The sequence below is a fragment of the Haliaeetus albicilla genome, chromosome 7, assembly GCF_947461875.1.
Source record: "Haliaeetus albicilla chromosome 7, bHalAlb1.1, whole genome shotgun sequence".
Classification (NCBI taxonomy): Eukaryota; Metazoa; Chordata; class Aves; order Accipitriformes; family Accipitridae; genus Haliaeetus; species Haliaeetus albicilla.
Window position 1 is genome coordinate 33,717,495 of NC_091489.1, and position 23,635 is coordinate 33,741,129.

Here is a 23,635-nt window from a genome sequence, read left to right on the forward strand (position 1 = left end):
CGCCCAAAATGCTGTTGGAGAGGGGGCGGATCCCCTCTATCTTATCCCCCCCGCCCCCCCCGCGGCCGCTCGCTCCCTCCGCCCCTCCGAGGCGCGCAGCGGATCGGCAGGCCCTCCGCCCAATAAGCGCGGAGGCCGCTTGCGCGGCAGCATGGCTCGGGACCAATGGGAGCGGCGGCTGGGCGGAGGCCCGAGGTTTCCAAACGCTCCGCGGCGCCATGGGCTGAAAACTAAACCGAGATGGAATCTCCCAGTCTGAACCGGTTTGAGCCGGTTCCGAGTCTGTGGCATTAGGAGGGGGAGACGCGCCGCGCTCAGTCCCTGCTACCACCGCTGCCTCCGCCGCCGTGCGTGTGACCTGCTTGTAGGGGAGCCCGCAGGGGGAACGGCCGGCGCGACTGAGGGGGCAAAGTTTAGTGCGAGCCGGGGGGGGGTGGGAATGGGGGAGATCTGAGCGCCGGCCAGGCCTAGGGGAGGGCGGCAGCAACAGGAGTAGCCAGAGACCCAGTCCCACGGGCCCGGGCCTGGGCAGCCAGCGACGCGGGAGAGCGAGCCAGGGCCCCGCCGAGCGGAGCTGGGGCAGCCAGGGCCACGAGGAAGGTAGAAGTTCCCCCCCCCCCCCCCCCCCACCAGGGGCCTTGGGAGGCCGGAGCCCCGCGCCGACCCCCTTCCCTCCCGCCCCCCTCAGCGGGAGGAGGGAAGCGCGCCCCGTCCGCTGCGCGCCCGGCGGCAGGCGGTCGGTCGGTCTTGCTCCTGGGCCGAGGGGAAGGCGCGGAGCCGTGCGCCGAGGGGAGCGCCCGCCCGGGGGCCGCAGGCTGCTGCTGGGCGCCTAGTGCAGTCAGGCCGGGGCACGCTTGCTAGGGGGTAGTGCGGCGGGGAGAGGAGTGGCGCTGGTAATACATACCCGATAGGGAGGGGGGTGCGCTCGGCCTTCCCCCGCTTCGGGTTTGGGTTGGGTTTTTTTTGGTGTTTTTTTTTTTTAGGGGGGAGCGTTATTTTTGGTGGTGTTTATTTTCAATTTTTTTGGCGTGTGGTTAGAAACTTGGCTCACCCACCCCTACTTTTTGAAGGAAGAGGCTGTAAGAAACACCTAGGTAAGTGAGTGCTCAGGCTGCGGGGAGGAGTGTGTGTGTGGGGGGGTGGTTGTTGCGATGAGTAACGCGGGGGAGGGGGGGGAGCGCTCGGAAGAAGGTGCGGGGGCCTCGGAGGAGGGGGGTACGGCCGCGCGTGTGCTTGTGCTGGGGGGCGCAAAGTCTTGGCCGCGGAAGGAGAGGCGTCGCGGGCTCCGAGGAGAAGCGCTGAGGGGCGGGGGTGCGCTTGCAACCGGGTCTGGGGTAGGAGCATCCTAGGCCCGGCCGAGCGGCTGAACGGAGCGCGGAGCCTGCCGCGGATGCTGGGGCTGCGGGGAAGGCGGCAGGGGGGCCGGGGAGCCGCTGCTGGGGCGCACGGCGGGGGCCTGCCCCTCGTTAGGAAGGGTCCGAGCGGGCGGGGGGGGGTTGGGATCGGGTACGGGCAAAACTAGGGACATAATCTGTAAATTATTAGGAGTGGAAGTTTCCAGAAATATTTTTGTGTGTCTGTGCAGCAGTATTGAAACGTCCGCCTGCATCACGTGGGGGCCCTGTATAGAGCGCAGGGCTGGAGCCGAGGGAGGGAGCGGAGGGAGGGGCTGCGCCGCCGCGGGCCCGCCGCGCTCCGCAGGGCCCCGGCCCGCCCGCCGCCCGCCCGGGGCGCCGCCGCTCCTTCCTCCGCCGCAGCTCTGCTCGCCCCCCACCCCCAACCTCCGTGAGCCGGGGCGCTGCCCCTCGGGGAGCGGCGCGGCCGCGGCTCTGCGGCGGGAGCCGGGGAAGGCCTCCGCGCTGGGTGGGTGTGAGTTCTTTCGGGGGCGCTCCGTGTCGGGCGCGGCCGTGGCGAAAGGGAACGCGCCGAGGGGTCGGGCAGATGTTGGCGGAGCGGTGTTACTTAATCTCCTACGCGGCACGCGTGTGTGTAAAGTAGTGAGGGAAGGAGGAGTCGTTTCGTTGCGATTGCTGGGGTGTGAAGGGTAGTGCGAATGCGTTTGCGATGTGCTCCGTTTCATATCGTGCAGCTGGAGGAATTTACAAGTGATGCAACTAAGTCGTTGGAAGAGGGTAGTGGGGTGGTAATTCACTTGCGTTCAGGAGCGGAATTGCATGCTTAGGAATGGGGCAGAGTGACTCTCTCAGGCTGGGCTGTTTTTTCTTTTTTTTTTTTTAATCGCTGCCCCCAATGAGCTTGAAGTAGCTGCTTTGAAGGTGGTTTAGAGTTCATTGTGAATACTGAACATTTTTTAGTATTAAAATGTGTGCTGTTATTCCTATGTACTACACGCTTAAATGAATCGGGTATATCATAATAAGCTAACTGTTGTGTTACACTTAAAGGTCCAGGGTCATCGAGAGTTGGGATAACTATGTAAACAGTGCTGTAAATGCAGTTCTTTTGACCTTCGGTAGATGTCAGATTCTTCCTATGTTGTAGTTCAGACTTTTTTTTTAAACTTTTTCTCTTTTGTTTCTGTTTCACCGTTTATTGGTAGTGTTGAAGAATTGATTAGTGGTGGTTCTTAGAGCTGAGGTTTAAACCCGTTCCAGAGTTCAGGTGCGATGGGGGGGGTGGGAAGTATAGGAGTATAGTCAATCAAAGATTAGAAGCTTCATGTGGGTACCCTGTTAGGAGTAGGAAATCAAGTTGATTGCAGTTGGCATTGACCACAAAGCCGCCATTTCTGTATTTCAGTTTGCGAGTAGGTAGGTCATTTTGAAGATAATGCTGGGAGTGGCAAAAGGCCCTATTCAAAACATTTCCTTTCTCTTCCATGTGGTTAATAACTTCTCTTGGTCACGTGGCTCCTCATTTGTGCTCTTAGTGCTGTGTAAAAACCACCGAAAGAGGCTTAAATCTGAAATGAATGGCCCCACCTGAGGAACAACAGATTTACGACGTTTATTGTAGTTTGAAAACTGCTTTCCGGCTCACAGTTCAGCCATGGAGGCCAGATGTGAACAAAAAGGGGCGTGCCTGAAAGCACGCGTGTTTGATGGGAGTATTAACTGCTCTAAGCTGAAGAACATATTAATTGGTGCAATTTCCTTCTAGTAGTGCTGCTTACTGCCCCTCTGTGAGGTGAAACTTTCAAATGTCCTTCTGAGTTAAAAGAATGAAATCAGCCTTCCCTGCTGTTTTGTTTCGTGCTTCCATACTTAACATTGCAATTTTGAAACCTTTAGGGGGGGGGGGGGGGGGGGAGGGACAAATGTGGAGTGTTAGATTTAATTTATTTCGGTTTCTACTTCGTGTTTTTTTTCCTTCTGTTTTTCCAGGTAGATGTTGTAAAAAAGGCTGACTGGATTTTGAGATGGAGCCTTCAAAATGATTACATTAGTGTACTAATACTAAATAAATGAGTTTTTTTACTTCAAAATGCAATTAAAATGTTCAGGTTTTGAAGTTAATATCTTTCTGTATAGCAGTAAACGAAATTGCTCGACAGTACTTGCAAATATGCATTTCTAAACAACAGATTTTCCTTGTCTGTGTGCTACTGTAGGACTTTCACTTAATTAGTAATTACTTGGGTTGAGGCACAGGTTTGTCTTGCTCTTTACTTTTGAGCATGACTTAAATAGGTAAGGCATAAAACAAATTCTTACACATGAAGTTACTTAGAGCAGATCTGACTTCTAGCTTACTCTAAAGAATGGGTTGGCTGGGCATATAGGGGGTGTTTCTGGAAGAGTTTCAGATTGTATCTTTCTAAGTATGCAGATAGCTCTAGTGTAACTTTTTGAGTGATCTTGTAGTTGTCCAGACTTCTGACTCTTTCTCAAGTGGGTAGTTTCACATGAAATTTGTAGCTTTACGGAAGATCTGAAAAGCAGGGTGAATGGCAGGAGAGCTGCTGTAGAGGACAGGGAAGGAATATGTGTTACAGTTACCAGTGGCTGTAAGAAGAGGGCAATAAACTTGATCAGGTGCTTCCAACATGGGGGTGGTGGTGTGAAAGGGTTAGAGTATAATTTACCATCCACAATTCTGTGGTTCCTGGCTTGTTTTCTTGCTTTTTGCAATTGCCTTTATCTTGTACCAGTCTCGGGCTGGTAAGCATCTTACATGCACACCCACAATCACACAGACCCCACCTGACTTCCTTTGCATAATACTGAGGCTGCTATATCTAGGACAAAGAGTTAATGCATGTGTTGCTGGTTTTGTGGGACCTGAAACCTTCAGTAGAATTCCATTTCAGTTTCAAGTTATCTAATGCATGGTGTATGGAGTAACCTGCTGACTTAACCCTCCCCTTACTTCATCCTTTCAAAGTGCCTTCAAACAGTCAACTTTCTTGGTTTCAATGGTATTTTTTTTACTTGCATGTAGTTAACCTGTAAGGTTTTTTCCCCCAAGAATTTGAAAAATGTCCTCTGGTTAATTTCTTACTGTGTATGTAGAACACGTTTCACTTTCATAACCAATTGTTTAAAAAGTTTTAGAACTGATCTTCTAAACATACATGTTGGCCTTGGCAACTCAAAATTCATCTGAGATTGCTAGTATGGGTTTTGGTTGTAATGATACTGGGTATTTCTACCAGCAAACTTACTGGTTTACATATGTTTAGGGACTGGTAGGGGTTGACATCCACTTTGAAATAAGTTTTAGCTTGCTGGTAATGCAGCCCATTGACTAGTCAAATTGTTATTATGTGTTACACCTGCTGAAGACCCTGAGAATTTAGTTGGGGTAGTGATGTGTGAATTTTTCAGAGAGAGTTTGTCCTGCTACTTGCTGAACAACTGAAGGAGTGTTGTATTCAGTGCTGTCTAGTACTGCTAACGTAGCTCATCTAATTCAAATGAGATGCTTAAGTTGAAGCACTTGCTTTACAACTACACCTAATAATATATAATTAATTGACCAATTTTTTATTTATTTATTTTGCAGTAATCTATGCCAGCAATTATGACAATGTTAGCAGACCATGCAGCTCGTCAGCTGCTGGATTTTAACCAGAAACTGGATATCAATCTCTTGGACAATGTCGTGAACTGCTTGTACCATGGAGAAGGTGCTCAGGTAGTGTGGACTTAGAACCTATGTTTATTGATCATGTTTAACCTTATAACAAATCAGTTGAGCAAAATTAATTCACTTCAATAAAAATCAGTAATGTTAGTGAATTTACTCTGCCAGTGACTGGAATATCACTAATAATTGATGTGCCCTGGTTTAAAGGCAGGCCTCATGTAATGGACATTGAAATGATACTTAGAAAAATGTTAGTTTAGTGTGTATTCATTTCTAGAATGCCTTCTGCTGTTGAAAGGTGTTATTAGCAAGTGCAATTTGGTAAGGGCACTTCTGCTTGCAGCTCGCCTTCTCTGACTTAGTTCTTCAGGAAGGTCTGAGCTACCTGTTATTTATTATTGTGGACAGGGTTGTCAAGCCATAAATTTGGTGTTGGCTTCACTGAAGGATTGTATTTAAAAGAAAAATCTTAATTATGTTATTACTGTATTTGTACTTATAAACAAGCATGTCACATTTAAGAGAAGAGTTTGCCTTTCTGTCTAGGTTTTTTTTCCCCATTACTGTTTGTCTGCACGGGTTCCTCTTGCACTCTTCTCTTTGGACTTAGTGCGGATTGTGAAGTCTAAGTTTAAATTGGGGGAATGTGTGCACTTGTGTGTTTGCATTTATTGTCTTAAGTGAATCTTGTATTGCTTTTATCTATTTCTTGAACTACTTTGGAAATAAGACTTAAATGTTGAAAGCAAGTATTGCTATGAGGGTGTTGGCATAGTTTGGGCAAATTTTAATTGTTCATGCTTAACAAATTGGGAGTTTCAATGTCGGGCATCTCTTATTAAGATATTCTTGCACAACAATAAGTGAATTAAAATGAGACAAAGTAGCTGATGCTTCTCTATTCCTTTCAGCTGTTAGAATAGACAATAATATACTTGCTTATACTTGTTTTGTGTATTTTTTTAAAAAAAAGCTTTTGTAAGGCTTACTAATGTGAATTCCTACAGTTTCTGAAATACCTTGCTGTTTTTTGAAATACTTGCATTTTGAGTTTCCTGAAGTCAAGTGGTTACTAGCTGTAGTTTTTTAAATGGTCATGACAGAAAACTGCTTGTAGCTTTTGCCTTAGAAGTATGGACTTCTGACTGCTTGTTTTGTAAGCCATATGCTTGTTTACTGTACTGCCTTACAAAATAGGTGGTGCTTATAGTATTGTTTGGTTTGAACAGAGTTTAAAAAGTTGGGAAGGTTTATAAGGAGAATAGGATTAACACTAAATACAGTGATCAAATTGCCATTGTTCTGGTATCATGAGAAGTTGCTTCACTTAAAACAGCTGGGTATAGTCTCTGATATTTAGAAAATTAATGCAATAAGCAAAATTCAAGAGGTGGCACTTAACTGGCAGAAGTGAATTATGATATAAACTTATTTTAAATACATGTACTAATGTATGTCACTTCAATGAAAATCTGGTTTGCTAGTTTAGTAAGTTTCCAAAGGTGGAAACATGTTTCAGTGAGTCTGTGAGCTCTTACCTCTTCCAAGGAGTTCAAAAGTTCCTGTGGGGGAAAAAAATGCTTCTCTGTGGAGTCTGAGAGCTCAAATCGTGACTTAAAGGGTGACAGGAATAATAGAAGTGGAGGAAAGTAAATATTAAAATTGGGAGATTAACAATGGTTTGACTGGAATAGGGTTAGGGTAATGTTAGGGTAGAAAAGGTTTAGAATGCAGCCTGGATGGCCCATGCTGAACTTGGCTTTCAGATTCACCTGTCTCCTCCTCCTGCTTAATTCTTATCTCTGCTTGCAAAACTCTTACCTGCTGATCTGTATTAGGCAAGAAAGAAGCTCTTTTCTGTCCTAGACTTTTATGTTTTTTCCTGTTCTTAACTTTTTGGGGGGTATACTTCTTTGAAAAGAATGTCCCCAACCCAGTGCAACACGTGACTAAGGAGACTTCAGACAACTCATAGACGTTTACCTGGACTCATCCCAGACTCTTAATTCCTTTGGTCTGTTAGACCTTCACATGTCCAGAAGGATTATTTGCTAACTGATTTTATTTTTGGTAGCAACAACACAGTGAGGCTTCAATCTTGATTAAACATTACTGTTAAATTTATACTGTTTTTATGAAACTACAGGAATTGATGTCCAGAAAAGGGGTTAGTGGGTATGAGAGCAAAATTTCCAGTGCTTGGGAGAAGGATATTGAGCATCTGTATTTTGTTGGTGTTGAAATTTGATCCTGTGATATGTCACCAGTATTAGAAGCACTAAGGAGGCCAGTATAAAACCACACCCAGGTTGAACCTGGAAGTAATACAGCTATTCTTTCCCTCTTAGACTAAACTGCATCAAAACTGCTGATTTTTTTTTTTTTTTAAGCTCTGTTGTCATACTGTGAGAATATGGTTGTACTCCTTTTGGACTTAAAAGGAGTATTTGTGTGGTACTTCTCCATATCAAATCTACAGTGACTTGCTAGTCAAAGTCAGCATCAGACTGGGAATTGCTCCACTGTGCTCAATTACATTAAGTAGGGATGCCGGTATTGTACAGATACTTTAGATATCCTTGCTTTTTACTGTTCTAGCTTTCAATTTGGTAAATCCCATATGCACTTTGTCTGTTTCTCGCATTATATGTATATAGATTTTGGGTCTTGATGGGGTTTCTGTCTTACTGAGAATACATGTTTTCTTATACCAGTTGATCATTAGCTTAAGTGTGTTCTTGTAGCAGACTAGAAATCTGCATAGCTGTAGTAAGTGCTAACTGCTGAAGTTAATCTTAAAGTAAAGCTTTAATTGCTTTGTAATTCCATTGAATTGGTTCTATGGTGCAGTGAAAGAATGAACTAAGTTCTGTTAATTGTGATGTAAAATGTTAATCTTGTTCGTAAGACAGTGGCTGAAGCTTGTAGGTGATATAATTTGCAGCAAGATTTGTCAGTACGCTGCATCTTTGGAAACAGCTAACATCGTTTGGCTCCCTAAAAAAAAGCTTATGGACATCCAGGCTTTTGAAAAGGATAGCTAAAATGAATTCCGTTATTTCAGCGTGTAATTGCTTCAGATGGGGTTTTGCAAATTACTGAAACCATAGTATCTAAGTACAATAATTGGTAGTGTCAGTCCCAAGGAAGAACAAACCATTAGCATGACCAACTACCCCTGCCCCCCATCAGTTTTATTATTGTTCTGTAAGCTGTTAGATACATGAAGGGTTTCCTCAGAAGTAGGGCTTGGAGACCTCTAATACTCTGCTCTGTGGTTCTTCAAAATAAAATTAGCAGTTCCTACATCAACAACTTGGCAGCATGATACAGTACTTAAAGCTGGCATTTTATATGAATGCTTCCAGTAGAGCTAGAAATTTTGGGGTGCCTTTGAGTAAAATTTTACCTAGATTACTTTCTTGAAAGGGAGAAAACTTCATTCCCTAGTATGTTTTCCCTATAATGTGTCCTGTTCTCATGTGTTCACTGCTGGTCTAGATGAATCATTCAGTATGGAAGAGTGGAAGTAAGTAAATGACTGTCTTGCATCAATGCGTTGTTGGAGTTTGGTTGTTACTAAACTTTAACAGTCACACAGAAGGAGGCTTGAGGGTCTTGTTGCTCTTGATTGAGTTCTGCCTAACTCTTGGATAAGTGATTTAAAGATGTGTTATATATTAATGTCTTCACTGACAGTATATAATTTCTTAAATAATCTAATACTTTTTTTAAGATGTGTTATATATTAATGTCTTCACTGACAGTATATAATTTCTTAAATAATCTAATACTTTTTTTATCAAACTTGCTTTTAGCAAAGAATGGCACAGGAAGTCTTGACTCACTTAAAAGAACACCCTGATGCGTGGACAAGAGTTGATACTATTTTGGAGTTCTCTCAGAACATGAATACCAAAGTAAGCAAATTAACTTTTATTTATTTGGTTTTCCTCTTTCTTCCATTCATAAACTTTGAGGAAGGTATCTCATTTTTAGCCATAGACTTTCTTGATTCAAATCACATTTTTTTGTCTTGTTCCCAAAGTTGGCTTTAAACAAGAACTGTAAATGGACAAAATATTTAAACCTCCTTTTACATTGACAAGAGTTTCTTTCTCCCCCTGCCTTTTTTTTTTATTTTAAAAGGAAGAACTAAATTGGAAATACGGGGTTTTTTTTTTTTTCAAGGCACATACAAGCATAATGCCAATTCCAAAGATTGGTGTGTGTCTGTATACATCTGAGTAATGAAAAGTCTCGTAGAGCCACATTTTGTCCTTGGGTAAGTGCTTGGCTGTTTTTGATCATGAGAGCCATGTGCACGTAACTGAGGAGAGAATTTGTCCCTAGGTGTTTTAAAGACAAAATAGAAACCTTATTAGGCCAAGATTTTGAGCAATCAGTGAAAGTTAAGCACCCCAAACCCTTTGTAGTATGAGATTAGTCTTTACTAATATGCAGAACACATTTGCTTTGTACTGCTGTTTTAAATCCATCCATCGTGGTAGAGACTAAAAGGGGCAGCATTCAGTTTTTTCTACAATTTTAAATGCTTTACCTAAGACTTCTGAAGTTTGAACTGAAAAGTTGATCGCAATGTGTTTTCACTGTCTTAAGTTTGATGATTATTATCTCAAATAACTGACATGCATGTTTTTCTGCTTGATACACACTGTGTTCGAACAGAAAATAATCGTGTTTGGATGGTTTCTGAAATCAGGCAGTATTCATGAAACAGTTCCATTTTTTTCATTGCTTTCTGAAGTTTAGGGGAAAACAGTTTAAAGAACTTCCTCAAAGTGCTAACCTTTAAGTAACAGTGTTTGCCTGTTTGCTTGCCTGGTAAACTTTGCTTTTTATACTGACAGACATTACTAATGTTTAAGTTGATTTATCAACAGTATTTTTAAAAACTCAAATTTGTCTTGTGAAAAATGAGATGATTAGAGGAACAGAAAGAAAGCAACAGGTAAAGAATTCTTCAATTTACATAAATTGCAAATTATTTGGTGCTAAATTTATGCACTATGACATTTGGCTTTTATGCAATCATATTTTTTCTTTAATTAAAGCTGTTAACACTACCTGATATTAATCATAATGTTCCATTATGTTGATTGCTTGTAATAGGAAGAAAAGGGGTGTCTTCCTGTGCAACTGACACAGCTAGGCTTTGACGGCAGGCCTCCACAAGGTCTACCCTTTTGATTCCCTTTAACTGAATTCTGTTCATCAATTGTTTTTGTTTCTTGGGAGGTGGGAGGGAAAGGGATTCGGTGCATAGAATAAGCAATAATAAGGGTACCATAGAAATTTCTACCATAGGGATCATTTCATACTTCTTTCAGTCTTTGCTGTTACCTGTCCCCCATCTTCATAACTGGGCCGTGAATTGCTATTAGACAATTAGAAATAAGCAAACCAAGAGCAAATGAATTTTGAAAGACTTCTATTTTAGGCGCAGTTTAAATGTGTTTGCATGTACTGTTGCAATAGTTGGTTAAAAAGTACGCTTCTGATAGTTCAAATGGCAAAACTTGTAATTGGTGTCAGTGACTTTTTGGGGGGGGCTTGGTGTATCTTGTTATCAGGGAAGTACCAAAAATTAGAACTGTCAAATCAAATGAAGCTTAAAAACAAAATAAAAAACCCAGAAAGCCCCTTGCAGAGTCTTCAGGCAGGCTGATGAAGCCTTCAAACCTGGTATGGCAAGAAGGATGTGTAGGTGAAGTTTGTATACAGTGATTTTATTACTGCTGCCATTTTGTTTCATGTGTGAGCGTTAGGAAAAATGAATATTACTAATACTGAGGAAGAGATGAACAAGACACTAGCAGAGGGCAGAATTGAAGTCACATATGTACAAAGGAATAAGTAGAAACCTAGACAGCATGAACCGCTTCACAGTTCAAGGTAGATGAATCTGAATTAGATATTTGAGCAGATAAGGAGGGGATAGGTGTGGCAGATTGCTAGTGGTGTTGGTCCTTTTCTTTGACTTGGAGAAAATCCTAAGTGGGAGAAAAAAAGACCATAAAGATGAGGTCTGTCCTTAGCTTATGTCAGGATTTTCAGTTTGGTTTGGTCATCTAGTGCCTTTGTAAAATGAAACTAGACTTTTGCCCTTCTGGTCTTAGAAGCTAAATAAGTTGACTTGTGGAGAAAAGTTTGGTAGCAAAACTAATGTTTTTGGTTAGCTGTTATCTGAAAGGGCTATTGTAGAATCTAGAAATTTAACTAGAGTTTTGATATGCTTCAGGAAAGGTAGCACTGTCTGATATCAATGTTCATGCTTTCAACATTCTTAGAAGCTTTTGTAAGTATGTTTTGTATTTTGAGCCTGGATCAGTTGCAGTTGATGTCTATAAATCTACAGCAGTGGCTGAAATCGCTTCCTATGTAGTGAAACATTTTGCTTAAGAACATTTTCATACCTTTTCCTATATGAACATTCTCTTGATTTCATTTAGCTTTTATGTTACGTAATTAAGTAAATTTACAAATAAAAATCTAGTTGATAAATTTTTGCTGCTGATAATGAAGAAGAAAATACCCAGCCAACTTTCTGTTAATGCATAATTTTTCTTGGTACCCAGGATTTTGGAAGGTGACAGAATATTTTGTAAATGCAGGATATACATGTGAAGCTCATGGGAACTTGGGTCAGATAAAGAAGCAAAGGGTTGTAGGTTATGTTAAGATGAGAACAGCAAAAATAGTATTTTAATACAATGTAGTTTGGGACAGTCTACATTGTGTTTTTTAATTAAACTGAAGTTTATATGATCCCTTTGGTTGAAATGCTAATGATCCTACTTTGTATAACAACTAACCATTTTAAAGAGGAACTCTTATTCTCAGCCAAACTTTTAACTGTGAAAACTTGAGTTTACCTTTCAGGCATTGATGTGTGTTGTTTTTTGGTTTGGTTTTTTTTTTTCCTTCTTCCTAATCCACTGCAGATAAAGTAAATGCAAAACTCCTTGTCCCCTTTTCTCTCCTGTCTATTCATGCTAATGGGGTTTTACATACTAAAGTTCTTCGATCGTATCATCACAAACTTCTTTCCCTGTTACTGTGAGTTGGCAGTAGGGACAAATGGGCAGAGGGACTGGCCTTACCAATTACTTGGCAAAAGTAACGGTTTTGGGTAAGAACATAGGAAGGAATTCCTGAAAGGTAAAAGGATTTCCAAGAGCTTATTCACGTTTTTATTATTCTTTGACTGAGCACAAAAGTTCATCTTTAAATAGTAGAAATAGCTGCCATATTGGGGTGGGTATTGAAAGTAAATAAACCTGTGGGTTGTCTTGCTGTTCCTAAAGTAACACACCAGTGAAGTTTGGGAAATAACTTTCTTTAGAAAGTGCAAGTGTCAGGACATGTGATGCTAAGACAAGATATTTTTTTTTCAGCTCTTAGAGGAACAATAGGAAGCTTGAGACCATCCAAGCTGCTAAATATTTTAGGAGCCTGGTTGTGTTAATACTTGAACGTATGAGCAGTCATTTATGATGCAAATTCATATCTGGCTGCTACTTTCTCTTCTCCAGATAGCCAAAAATTGTCTGCCAGAGGGCTTTTCTTTTTTTTTCTTTTTCTTTTTCTCCCCCCCCCCTCCCCCCTCCCCCCTCTCCTGGTGTGAGCATGATCAAACAGCAGGACTTAGTATAGCAAAGAATAAAACAAGAAAAAAAAATGCATGAAACCTCAGTAAATGGGCGAATAGACATATATTTAATAAAATTGTTAGTTTAATAATCTTGAAGTCTTAGATGTTAAGTGTGAATGTCTGATTGAATGAGAGTCCTGAAAGTTAGTTAGTCCTACAGTAATGTACTTACATTTTGTTCTTCTCCAATTTCAGTATTATGGACTGCAAATCTTGGAAAACGTGATAAAAACAAGATGGAAGATCCTTCCAAGGAACCAGTGTGAAGGTAGGGAGGGATTTTTCTGTTTTCCTCTTACCTTTATGTATTAAGTGATATTTAGACTGTCAGTCCCCATGTAAGTAATTTTCAGCTTCAAATACAATTATGCTAGTAACTTTTTGTCATGTAGTAAGACCATCTGTGTTTTTCTGGATGATGAAACCATGTCTTTTCTTTCATGATAATGGTCTCAGTGGGGAGGTGATCACCTGAAATTCTGTAAATGTCATGGGAAGGTAAAAGGTGTGACTGATAGTTTTGAAACATCATCACTTAAGTGTTATACTGACTTACAGGCCAAACTTACCTGAAGAGGTCTAACCCTAGGCAGCCTCTGAGGTTAGCTCCTGTCTTTGATGTAGAGGTTTCGATTCTTTCTACTTGGCACAGGAGGCTCTTTTCAGCCTATCTGGGCTGTGTATGTAGCCCCATCAGTACACAGTCATTTTTCTGGTGGACAATGTGGTCCATCTGGTAGCATGTGTAGATTTATGTAACTTTTTTGAAATTGTAAGCAGTCATGATTATTTTAAAAGAGAAACACTAAGCAAATGCATAGTTTTACCTATTAATGGTCATTCATTCATTTAGGCAGTGAGATACTATAAAGTCTGCTGTAGTTCGTATAAGTGTATATGCAGCTAGATGGCTGTAATTGGAAGTGCAGTGTAGGGCAAACCCCAGTCTTCTGTCATTGCAAGGAATCTGGAAGTCTTAAAATAAATGCTGTGCTTTGTTTTTATTTTTTTCCCCGTCCTTCCCTTATAGATTGCAATGTGTGTTGAATTTTAGACATTAGCTGTAGTAAATGGAGGTGCCTCTGTGGTACAGGATTAGGGTTTGTTCATGTAGCTTTCTGTCAAGTCATGATAACTTGGACTTCAAAACATTAAGTACAACTACTTTAAATTCTTGACATTGAATGTTGTCACCATTTTAGACTTGGCTTTTTATACTAAAAGCTGGTTTTGGAACTCATTAAAGTTATTCCAAATTTCTGTGTTCTTCTACGAGCTTTTGTTAATGTTAATTAACGTCTGTTGATGTTAATGTGCTTTAAATTTTTACTGCCAGTGCTTTAGGTTCTGAAACTATATTGATTAAAATATAATTGTAAATGTTGATGAAAACAAATATATAGAGTGACACTTCCACATTTCTCTGATTATTCTTCTCACCTTTCTTCCCATCCCTTCCAACTATAGGTTGACAGATAGAGTGTAGCTCTTCTTGAAAATGCGAGTAAGGTTTCACATTCATTCTGCTGTTGGAAACAGACTTGCAAGTATCTATGGAACAGCTTCAACTAAGGCTCAGACACAACTATGTGCTTTTGAGAAACTAAGGGAGCACCCTGAAGTTAAGTCTTCTGTGTGCTCTTAATAATTAGAGTATCTCAGCTTGCATCTTTTTACATTCCTGACTATGAGCACTTAGTTTCAGCATTTGGAAGTTGTTCTAAAGTCTTTTTGGCTGTGGGAGCAGAGCAGGAAGAAAGTAAGGAGTCAGTAATTTGAAGCAGTTACTCAGCTTACTACTGCCCACTGGTGAAGGGAGGTGTAGTAGAACATGAGATGCCACAGAGGTAGACTTACTTGATAGTTTGGAACTGGACAGGTCCCAAATACAGATTATAATTCAGTAATTGTAAGTCCTAAAAAGACACACTCTTAATGCATAGAATAGATGAGAAATAGTGGTGGTAGGATGAGGTGGCTGGCTGTGCTTTGGGTCATGTTATCTCATCTGTTCTTGAGGTGCCAAGATAACACTGGATACATGGCTTAAATGAATTGTGGATCTGATATATTTGAGTTGGTGTTTTAGATTTTTGTTACTTCACTGTTTGCAGGCATGGTAGTACGGTTTGACTGGTTCCTGTCGCCTGAGAAGATGCAATGACTATAGCTCGATGCACTACAATGCAAAATAAAGTTACTATCTGTAGCTGTGCAATCAACTTTAAGTATTCTGTTCTTATTTTTCCTGACTTTTGTACTTCTGAAGACTCCACAGGGAAAAAAAAATCCTTCATCCTAAGAAATGTGTATCTTTAGTTCAACCTTCTAAAATATTTTCCCTTTCACAGAGCCAAACTAAAATTGCGAAATTGATTTTTATCCTCACATTTTGGGGGAATTGAGTTGGCTTTTACTTGTCTGGTTTCTGATGTACATCAATAGAAGAGGAACCAAATATATTTAGTGTGCTGTGGCATTTGATCCATCTTGGTCTCAATGGTGTAGGAGGGAGAATCAGTATTTCATCTTGAGACCAGTTTCACCTGGTCTGTGGTGGTGGTTGTTTTTTTATTTTTTTTGGCTGATGATACTGGCTGGAACAAAAGAACTGCTCCAGAGCTTGCTCAGATGGTTTGATTACCTGGGAGATAATAAGACTGATTAAATTGAGTTTTCCTTGATTCGGACTCCGGTCATTCCTTTAATTGACAGGATTTCCTGTTTGAAGTGTAACTAGTAAAATATGGGTGCAGCAAACTGAAACTCAATGTAACAAAGTAATGCTTAGTGACAAAGCAATTCATGCAGGTTATAAATCAGTTAATTTTACCTTATGTCTTACTTTATAAAACTTAACGTGTCTATTTTGATTTGTGTAGTAAATACAATAGCAGTGCTTAAGACCTGAATTGAGCTGTTGGTGAATGAAAAAGTTTTTAAAACAACCTCCCTGATTATTCTTGCAGAAATAAGATATCATTAATTACATAGCCTGAACTGTAACCTTTTTTTTTTTTGAGGGTTCCATGCCCTCCCCCTCCTGCCCCCAGCTGTATGTCAAGTTGTACATCAGAATGACTTGTTGGGCCTTGAGGTTAGCCAGGGTTTTATTATTACTTCTGTCTGAATGCTGGGAGGTTTTAACTTCCAGCCTGGAATTGCAAATGCAAGTAGGAAAATATGTTTTCTTCATATGTGTTCTTTAGACTTCAAACTCCATTCTTAAGTTTGCTTTTATTTTAAAATAGCTTTTAGTCTTGAGCTCTTCTGGCCCTGGTACCTTTTAACTTGCAAAAAGTTTTTTGCTTCCTTGGGTGTCATTGATTTTGAAAGTTGAGGATTGTAAGCACTTTTGGAGGGTTCATCTCTATCTTTCCATAATGCTAAAACAGGAATTGGGAAAAGCAATCAATTTACATTTCTAAAATAATGATGTGATTACTCTGCTTTTTCTTGTTCTTGATTTTTTTTTGGTTGTTTGCTTTTGGAGTTAGTAGTTTGAACCAATTGATTATTTAGACAAAAGTGGAATTTATGGGGCACAGAACTGGTAAAATTCAGTTAAATCAGATGCCTGGCTTGCATGTTCAGCCTTGATACATGTTTAGTTATAGAGCGTAGCAATGGGTTAAACTTGCTTTTTATAGTGTGTTTAGTCCTTAAGAGAACGCTTTGGATTGCTCTTACATGTATACAAATGATGTAATATGGTTTTCATTCAAACCTTGCTGAGGCTGCTTTAGAAAGGTGGATGGCATATTCCAGAACATCCCATACAGTGGTGAACTTGGCTTATTTCCAGAGTATTGTACTATCATTCTCAAGTAAAAGTTCTCAGTTTATTGAGGTGATACTAAATTGCTTTAAACTCTGATAATCTGTAGAGTTGATTGTTTAATAATACTTATAAAGGATGTAATTTGATTAAAGTGCTATGGTCTCAATAGGATTTTCTCTTACAGTGTGAAAACCTGCCTAGAAATAAAGGCTTCTTGGTCTTCCAATTCAGTGATACGTTTCATTAATCCTGCAATAAGAAATGAAATTCTGTTCCTGTGAACGGAGAGAGCTTGTCTGAGTTGGAATGGATAAGCGCTTCTTCATTATGAAACCTGAATTGCTTGTACAACTTTTCTCATTTTGAAATTGATGAAAAAAGTGAAGTGTTCAGAGAGATGTAGTTTAGTGGCTCACAGGAAGGTCCTGGAGTTAAGTATAAAATTTCTGATGTAGTGGAAGCTGCTGTAGAAGAGATTTTTCTGTGGAGTGATTAGATATTTTAATGCAAATTTCTGGCCTGCTTCATGAAGAGATGTTTTTAATTCTCTATAATAAAGGGGCAAAGAGCTACGTGGCACTTTGGGGTGGGGGGGAGAGACAAGCTCTATGCCCTTTTTAAGAACTTCCATGATTCCGCCCCACCCCCACCCCCCCCCCACCCCCGTTGAAAAGTAAATAGATATTTGATTGATTGAGTTCACCACTAATGGGGAAAGGTGATTTGTGGGGCAATATTGGAAAGAATTGTTTTGTAAGGCTAAAAATAAGATTGTATTTTGACCACATTTTGGGACTACTTAAACAGTTTAATGTAAATGTGTATGCATACAAACATGCCTAGAGGGGACAAGTCAGCTTTAGGATTTGAATTTCTAATTTCGTTTGCAAGGTGATGTTAATTTGCTGAGTTACATTGTTGACCTGCTGCATTTATGCCTCTTATTCTTTAATAATAGTGTAGAATTTGTTAATTTTAGTAAACTAGTGCAAATTCACATCTGCAGCACCAGCTAGAATAATTCTCAACACTTGTTAAATGTTTGTGCTCTGGAACTGCATAAAAAGATGTGCTGGTATGTCTTAAGTACAAGAAGTGGTTTTGTCTACAGATATGCCCTTGCTGACTGTGTGTGTTAATGGTAACATGCTGTATTTGGTCAGGATAGGAACTCTTCTGAGCTCAGGTTACACAGAGATGTAACCTAGATGAGATGTAATTGCTTCTAAAAGCACATCCAAAGATTAAACTGTAGGATATTTCACACTTCTCGAGTTTAGACTGCGGAATTTACTAAAGTTGGATAGTATGATGTTCCTCACTGTCCCAGTTCAGCTCTAACCATTGCATAGCTTGGGTCACCTGTGAAAATACTTTTCCTCCAGAGAGTTTTAATTTTACTGTATGTTTGCCTTCAGAGGAGCAACTTTCACATAAGGACTACAATATCTATTGTTCATCCAGAAACTTTCTAAAAGGCCTTGAATTAATGTCCTTGCTCGATCCTCCTTTTTTTTTGTACTTTGTACAAAAGTACTTCTTGTACATTGCTTACCAGAAAGTGCTAACAGTGGCACTAGCCCAGGCCTTCTGACAGTGATGACGTGTAGCCTTTCTGATAATTAGAACGTTTTGATGTTGCAGCTAAGTTGATCTACTACTGAACTGCTGTGGATAAAGGTGTTCCTCACCTGTGCAGTTTTTTATGTCTTTGAGCCAGGACTGGTGCTTCTCTGGCCATTTAGTGAACTGGTTCAGGGAGCTAAGCTGGCAGAAGATAGTTTCAAAACAGTTTTAAAACTACAGAACTTTTTTGGTAACTATTTTTCTACTAGTTAGTTCAGCCTCTGAACAAGTTCTTGAGCAGGTACTAGGACTGCCAGTGCTGTCTCAATGAAAGCTTTGGAATGATAAACAGGGTCGGCTCCCCTTGGTCGCAGTTTGTCATGAGATCAGTGTAGTTGTCATGTCAGATGGTCCTTGAAGAATGTTACCTGTGTCCTGAGTATTGTGGTTGGGTATTTTTGTTTGTTTTGTTGAAGGTCTGTTTTCTAGGAATGTCTGTCCCTTCCTGTTTGGCTCAGTGAAGGGTCTGAACTTCTCAGGTGTGTTGTTGCAATATTCAAGACTTGTTCAGCTGCTTCTGTGATTGAAGGAGACCTTCTAGGCAGTGGTTGTGTGGCTTGTGTGTGTCCTGTGTGTGCATCCTTAAATTAACACTTCCATTTAAGTTCTTAAAACATGCTGATTTTAGCAAACCCAGTGGACTACTACCCTTGGAACACTTTCTTGGATGTGTTCTGCTGAAAAATGGTAATTAGCCTATGTGTTGATTTTTGTCAGAGTATAAAGTTGAAATATCTTTGTTCTACTGAGACTTATCTTTCCTATGGAATGAGTTATTAAGTATGGAGCAGAAACCACAATACTTCAGTTAAAAAAAAAAACAAACGTAAAAAAATGTCATTTAAGCCAAAAAAAGCATTAAAGAATTGGATAGCTGCTGCTTTTAAGGGATTAAGAATATGACTTTGTTCACTGGATGGAAGACTTCAGAAGCCTGCAGCATGACATGTGAAAACTAGCAAACTTTTTAGGTTGTCTTTTGAGCTGTGGTCATGGTTTTTTTTTAACCTTTTTTATTTTTTCCTTCTTCTTCAATGGAGAAGCTTTGGAGCACAGCAGCTGTTTTCATCTGCTGATCTCGAGGCCAGATCGATGGTAGCATAGCATTCAAGTTGTAACTAAATAGCATAATACTATTGATGCAGCAAGATGGAAAATACATAGCCTTGGAGTTGGAAGTCTAAGAACAATACTCACTTTCTAATTCCTTTTTTGAAATGCAAAGAGTTGCAACAGTAGGCTTCCCTTAGTGGTTTGGCAGACAGTTATAATAGTTTAGTTTCTGGCACTGCAAACCTATTTCTATAATATTTTGGGTGCTTTCGTATCTCATTTGTGAATTACTGTAATGCTTCAGCAAAATGTGTGGTTTTTAGCTTTAAAATACTAGGACAGGCCTATGATGTCAGACTAATGCTGGTGCTTGCTAATAACTCTTACCAGTGACTGACAGTGATATTTATTTTGTTAATGAACATTCTTCTGGAGTAGTGTGGATTGATCCCAGTTGATAATGAATAGTTTCATTCATAATTGGAACTACCTGTAGGACAGCTCCTGTCTAGTATGTATCTAATGGCTTAAAGTCTAGACCTAGTTTTTCCAGATTTCATGAGAATGCAATTGCCAAACTGTTTCTTTTAATCCTGTTGCTCAGGCCTGAAATGCAAAAAAAATTACTAATTCTGGTAAAGTCTTAGAAACGTTTTAAAATTTAGAATAGTGGCTGGGGTAAATGAACTATCTTCAACATAAGGCATTATTCTCGGTGAAGTGACAGCTTTTTCTAAAATCTTCAATGTGTTTTGTCTGCATGAGTCAGTTGACTTCTTGCTGAAGAAATGATTGAAACCAGATTTTGGGTTAATGAAGCTGAATAGTAAAACATACACCTATTCTAAAACTTCCCTATGACAAGAAGATGCTTGCCCGGTTTGAAATGTTTAATCCCTGATGTGCTCAGATTGATTATTATGTCAAAGCTATGTTGAAGTAGAACTATTACTAAATGTTCATCTAGTTCATGACTCCAGATCCTCTGTGCATGCCTTTTCTTGGGAGTCAGATGTTTTTGTACAGAATGGTTTTAGATATGTATGTTGTGATAAAAAGTCACTTGGAAAGCCATTGTCTCCATGTCTTTAGTAGTTGATAGGTTAACGGTGAGGAGGGAGCTGAGGATTAGGTAGGAAAAGGAAACTTTAGGCAGTATGGCTTGCTATAGTGTTATGGTTTTTTTTTTGTGGTGAAGCTGAACTGTAAAGTAGTTTAAAAACATTTGTAGAAGCAGCAAAACGAAACAAGTGATTTAAATACAGTCTTTGCCCCTGGTTGACAAATTGTTAATTTAAGCAAAAAAAAAAAAAAGCACAAAAGCAGTAAACTAGGATTTATTAAAAGTTTTGTAATCCATAGCATCCATGTGTGCTATAAAAAGCACAGCAGTCCAAATCTAAGTGCATCGTACTATATTGGTGAATAAAGTTTTAAGTTTCGGTCTTGTAAGATTGTGCAGGAAAAACTTTGCTAAGCTCTAGCATGGTGTTTCACTTTCAAATGCTGTGCATAGGAATTCCTGTGTTTAAAATGGATCACCTGAGTAAACTGGAGCATCTCTGAACTTTTATATACAGCGAAGGTGATGTATCAAAGTTTTCCATGCAATTCTAGCTGACTTGGCATTAAAACTGGAGTCATGCGTAGAAAGCTCTATTTATTCTTGGAGTTCACTTTTTCTTAATAAAACATTAGTCAAAGAAGATGGAGGACTCTCTTGTATTTTGTCTTGCCATTGTAAATATTCAGTTGAGGCAGTAAGAATATACCTGCCAACTTTGGAGTTGTTAGGTATGATCTGAAAATGCATAAAGGGTAGAAATACATTTCACTGAGGGAGCTCTACAGCAGCATTTCTAAGTACCTATTGCAATATATGTCAGGGTCTGGACAGTGCTGGATGTCGTCTTTCCATCTTCAGCCTAATAGTGTTGTGCAGTGCTACCAATGCAATGTTTCTCAAAATTTCTTGCAGCCTTTAGTAAGCTGATAGATTGAGCTGGTGCAAATTACTACAAGTACACTCTAATCCTTAGTCTGTTTGCATTTTTGTTTTATTGAAATAGCTTAAGTGTAAAGCCATTTTGTGTATGTGAAATATCCTCTTGCAGAATTGATACAAAGGTGGATTTTTTCCGTACAGCGCACAAGTCAAGAGGGAAGCTCACTGACACATGTGCGCATGTTCCTTAGAGGTGTTTCTTTTTAAAAACATGAAGAATTTGAACTAAAAAATATTTATTGCTACATTTGTGATATCTGGCATAGTTGAAAATAAATTCCTGACTCTTCTGCAGGTATTAAAAAATATGTTGTCGGCCTAATTATCAAGACCTCATCTGATCCAACGTGTGTAGAAGTAAGTGAATTCTTTTGAGGGGAGGAAGAGGGAGGGGAATATTATGCATAACGTGACCCTTCTCTTTTTTTCTCTTCTCCAGAAAGAGAAAGTGTATATTGGGAAACTGAATATGATTCTTGTTCAGGTAAGCTAGAGTTCATAAAGTTTTAAATCTTATTATAATGTCTTTGGCTTTGCATATGTGTCTAACACATGGATGCTTCACTTTTCAGATACTGAAACAGGAATGGCCAAAGCACTGGCCAACTTTTATAAGTGATATTGTGGGTGCAAGCAGGACTAGTGAAAGTCTCTGTCAGAACAATATGGTGATCCTTAAACTACTGAGTGAAGAAGTGTTTGATTTTTCCAGTGGCCAGATTACTCAAGTGAAAGCTAAGCATTTGAAAGACAGGCAAGTATATATATTTAAATCTTTATAAATAGGGTAGACTTTGTGCTTGCTGCTAAATAGTTGCTCTTACTTTGAGCTTTTGAGTGAACGCCTACAGCTGTCTGATTTGATTTCTGAGACTGAGTGGGTTACTGATTTTTCTTTAAAGCAGTACTGTTAGGTGATAACAAACTTGCTTTGTACATACAGGTATTTCTACCTTATTGCAAGTAGCATCTGCTGACTGATGGTTCCTACACTTTTAACAGAGCATTCAGGATTGCTTGTATATATAAGCTAGAATTTGCAGGCACAAGCTTCAAGGTACTTCAAAATACGCGTTACTACCATGAAAATGGGTAAAAGCCAGGTGGCTTGTGAATGCCCCCATGGACATAGGTCTTCAGGACATGTTCTGTAGGCATAGATGTTTTGATTAAAGTAGATAGGATTGTATATGGAATGTGGAAATGCTTAATTTTTTATTTGTTTTTTTTACAGCATGTGCAATGAATTCTCTCAGATATTTCAACTGTGTCAGTTTGTGATGGTAAGTTTTATTTCTTTAATCATGTTTTTAAAAATTCTCCCCAGTGTGTCTAACAATGTCATAAACACTAATGGTCCTTTACAGGAAAACTCCCAAAATGCTCCCTTAGTTCATGCAACTTTGGAAACTTTGCTACGATTTCTGAACTGGATTCCCCTGGGATATATATTTGAGACCAAGTTAATCAGCACACTAATATACAAGGTACTCATGCAAAAATTGAAGGCTCTTAAATTTAAATATAAGTTGCAAAAAAGCTTAGTGTGCAACGCTCTTGTAATACTCTTTTTATTTTTTTCTTCTCAATAGTTCTTAAATGTTCCCATGTTTCGAAATGTATCTTTGAAGTGCCTCACAGAGATTGCAGGTGTCAGTGTAAGCCAGTATGAAGAACAGTTTGTAACACTTTTTACACTGACCATGATGCAGTTAAAACAGGTAACGTTTTTTATAATCTGTCTCTTCTGACAGTTTCATTTTGCAGAATCAGTTTCTGTAGAACCTAGTTCAGTTTACAAATTTATATTCATTATAGAGCTCTTGATAGGACAAATACTGTTCTTCAGTGGTATTTATGACTTTATCAGAAGATGCTAAATGTATTTTTCTGACCCTAGATTACAGCTGTATTTCTGTTGCATTGATTTGTTTTGATTAATTTGAGAGGTGTTTTGAGCACTCAGGTTGTCTGATGCGGAAAGTTGAGAGAGATGCAACAAAATGTGTACCGCATGACTCGTAAGACCTAAGTCGACCTAACTTCTGCAAGTTGGTATTTAATTTTTGAAACTGACAGAAAGGTTTGTCTCATAAAGCCCTGCTTTAAATTTATGTGCTTTGATTCCCCTCTGAACAGTTCAGATTCAGGTACATGAGTTTGTAGCTTTCCTCATTGTATTGCATCTTAAGTGGACAGTTGAAGGTTTTTTGACAGTTTTTTCCTCTGTTTGCAATGTTGGTCCATCTTGGAGGTTCTTTAGAACAGGTATGCTTCTTCTAACGCCCTCTTCTCCCCTCAGCTTCATTGGAGGTATAGGATTTTTATTTAGTTATAGTTAAATTTAAAGGCAGATTTTTGCACACACCGAAGTTATTTTGTGTAGCTGAATGTTACTTCCTTAGTTTTTACAGATGATGCTCTTGATTCTAACTGCCAATACATC

General features: G+C 39.6%; 1 protein-coding gene across 8 annotated transcripts in view; it reads left to right on the forward strand.

Annotated features, from left to right (window-relative positions):
- The first annotated feature begins 205 nt into the window (after positions 1-205).
- The window catches only part of XPO1 (exportin 1), a 40,617-nt gene continuing 17,187 nt past the window's right edge, over positions 206-23,635 (forward strand). Inside the window, exons 1-11 of one of the 8 annotated variants that reach the window (XM_069787615.1) lie at positions 206-347; positions 1,071-1,094; positions 4,966-5,097; positions 8,868-8,969; positions 12,920-12,992; positions 21,485-21,546; positions 21,629-21,673; positions 21,762-21,943; positions 22,424-22,472; positions 22,557-22,676; positions 22,782-22,910. In XM_069787615.1, coding sequence (XP_069643716.1) covers positions 4,972-5,097; positions 8,868-8,969; positions 12,920-12,992; positions 21,485-21,546; positions 21,629-21,673; positions 21,762-21,943; positions 22,424-22,472; positions 22,557-22,676; positions 22,782-22,910 — 888 coding nt within the window. In that variant the 5' untranslated portion in view covers positions 206-347; positions 1,071-1,094; positions 4,966-4,971. Of the gene's footprint in view, positions 348-434; positions 601-887; positions 1,095-1,711; positions 1,864-4,965; positions 5,098-8,867; positions 8,970-10,182; positions 10,247-12,919; positions 12,993-21,484; positions 21,547-21,628; positions 21,674-21,761; positions 21,944-22,423; positions 22,473-22,556; positions 22,677-22,781; positions 22,911-23,635 lie in introns of those variants that run through there. The other 7 variants (XM_069787613.1, XM_069787611.1, XM_069787614.1 and 4 more) reach the window with 7 other exon arrangements.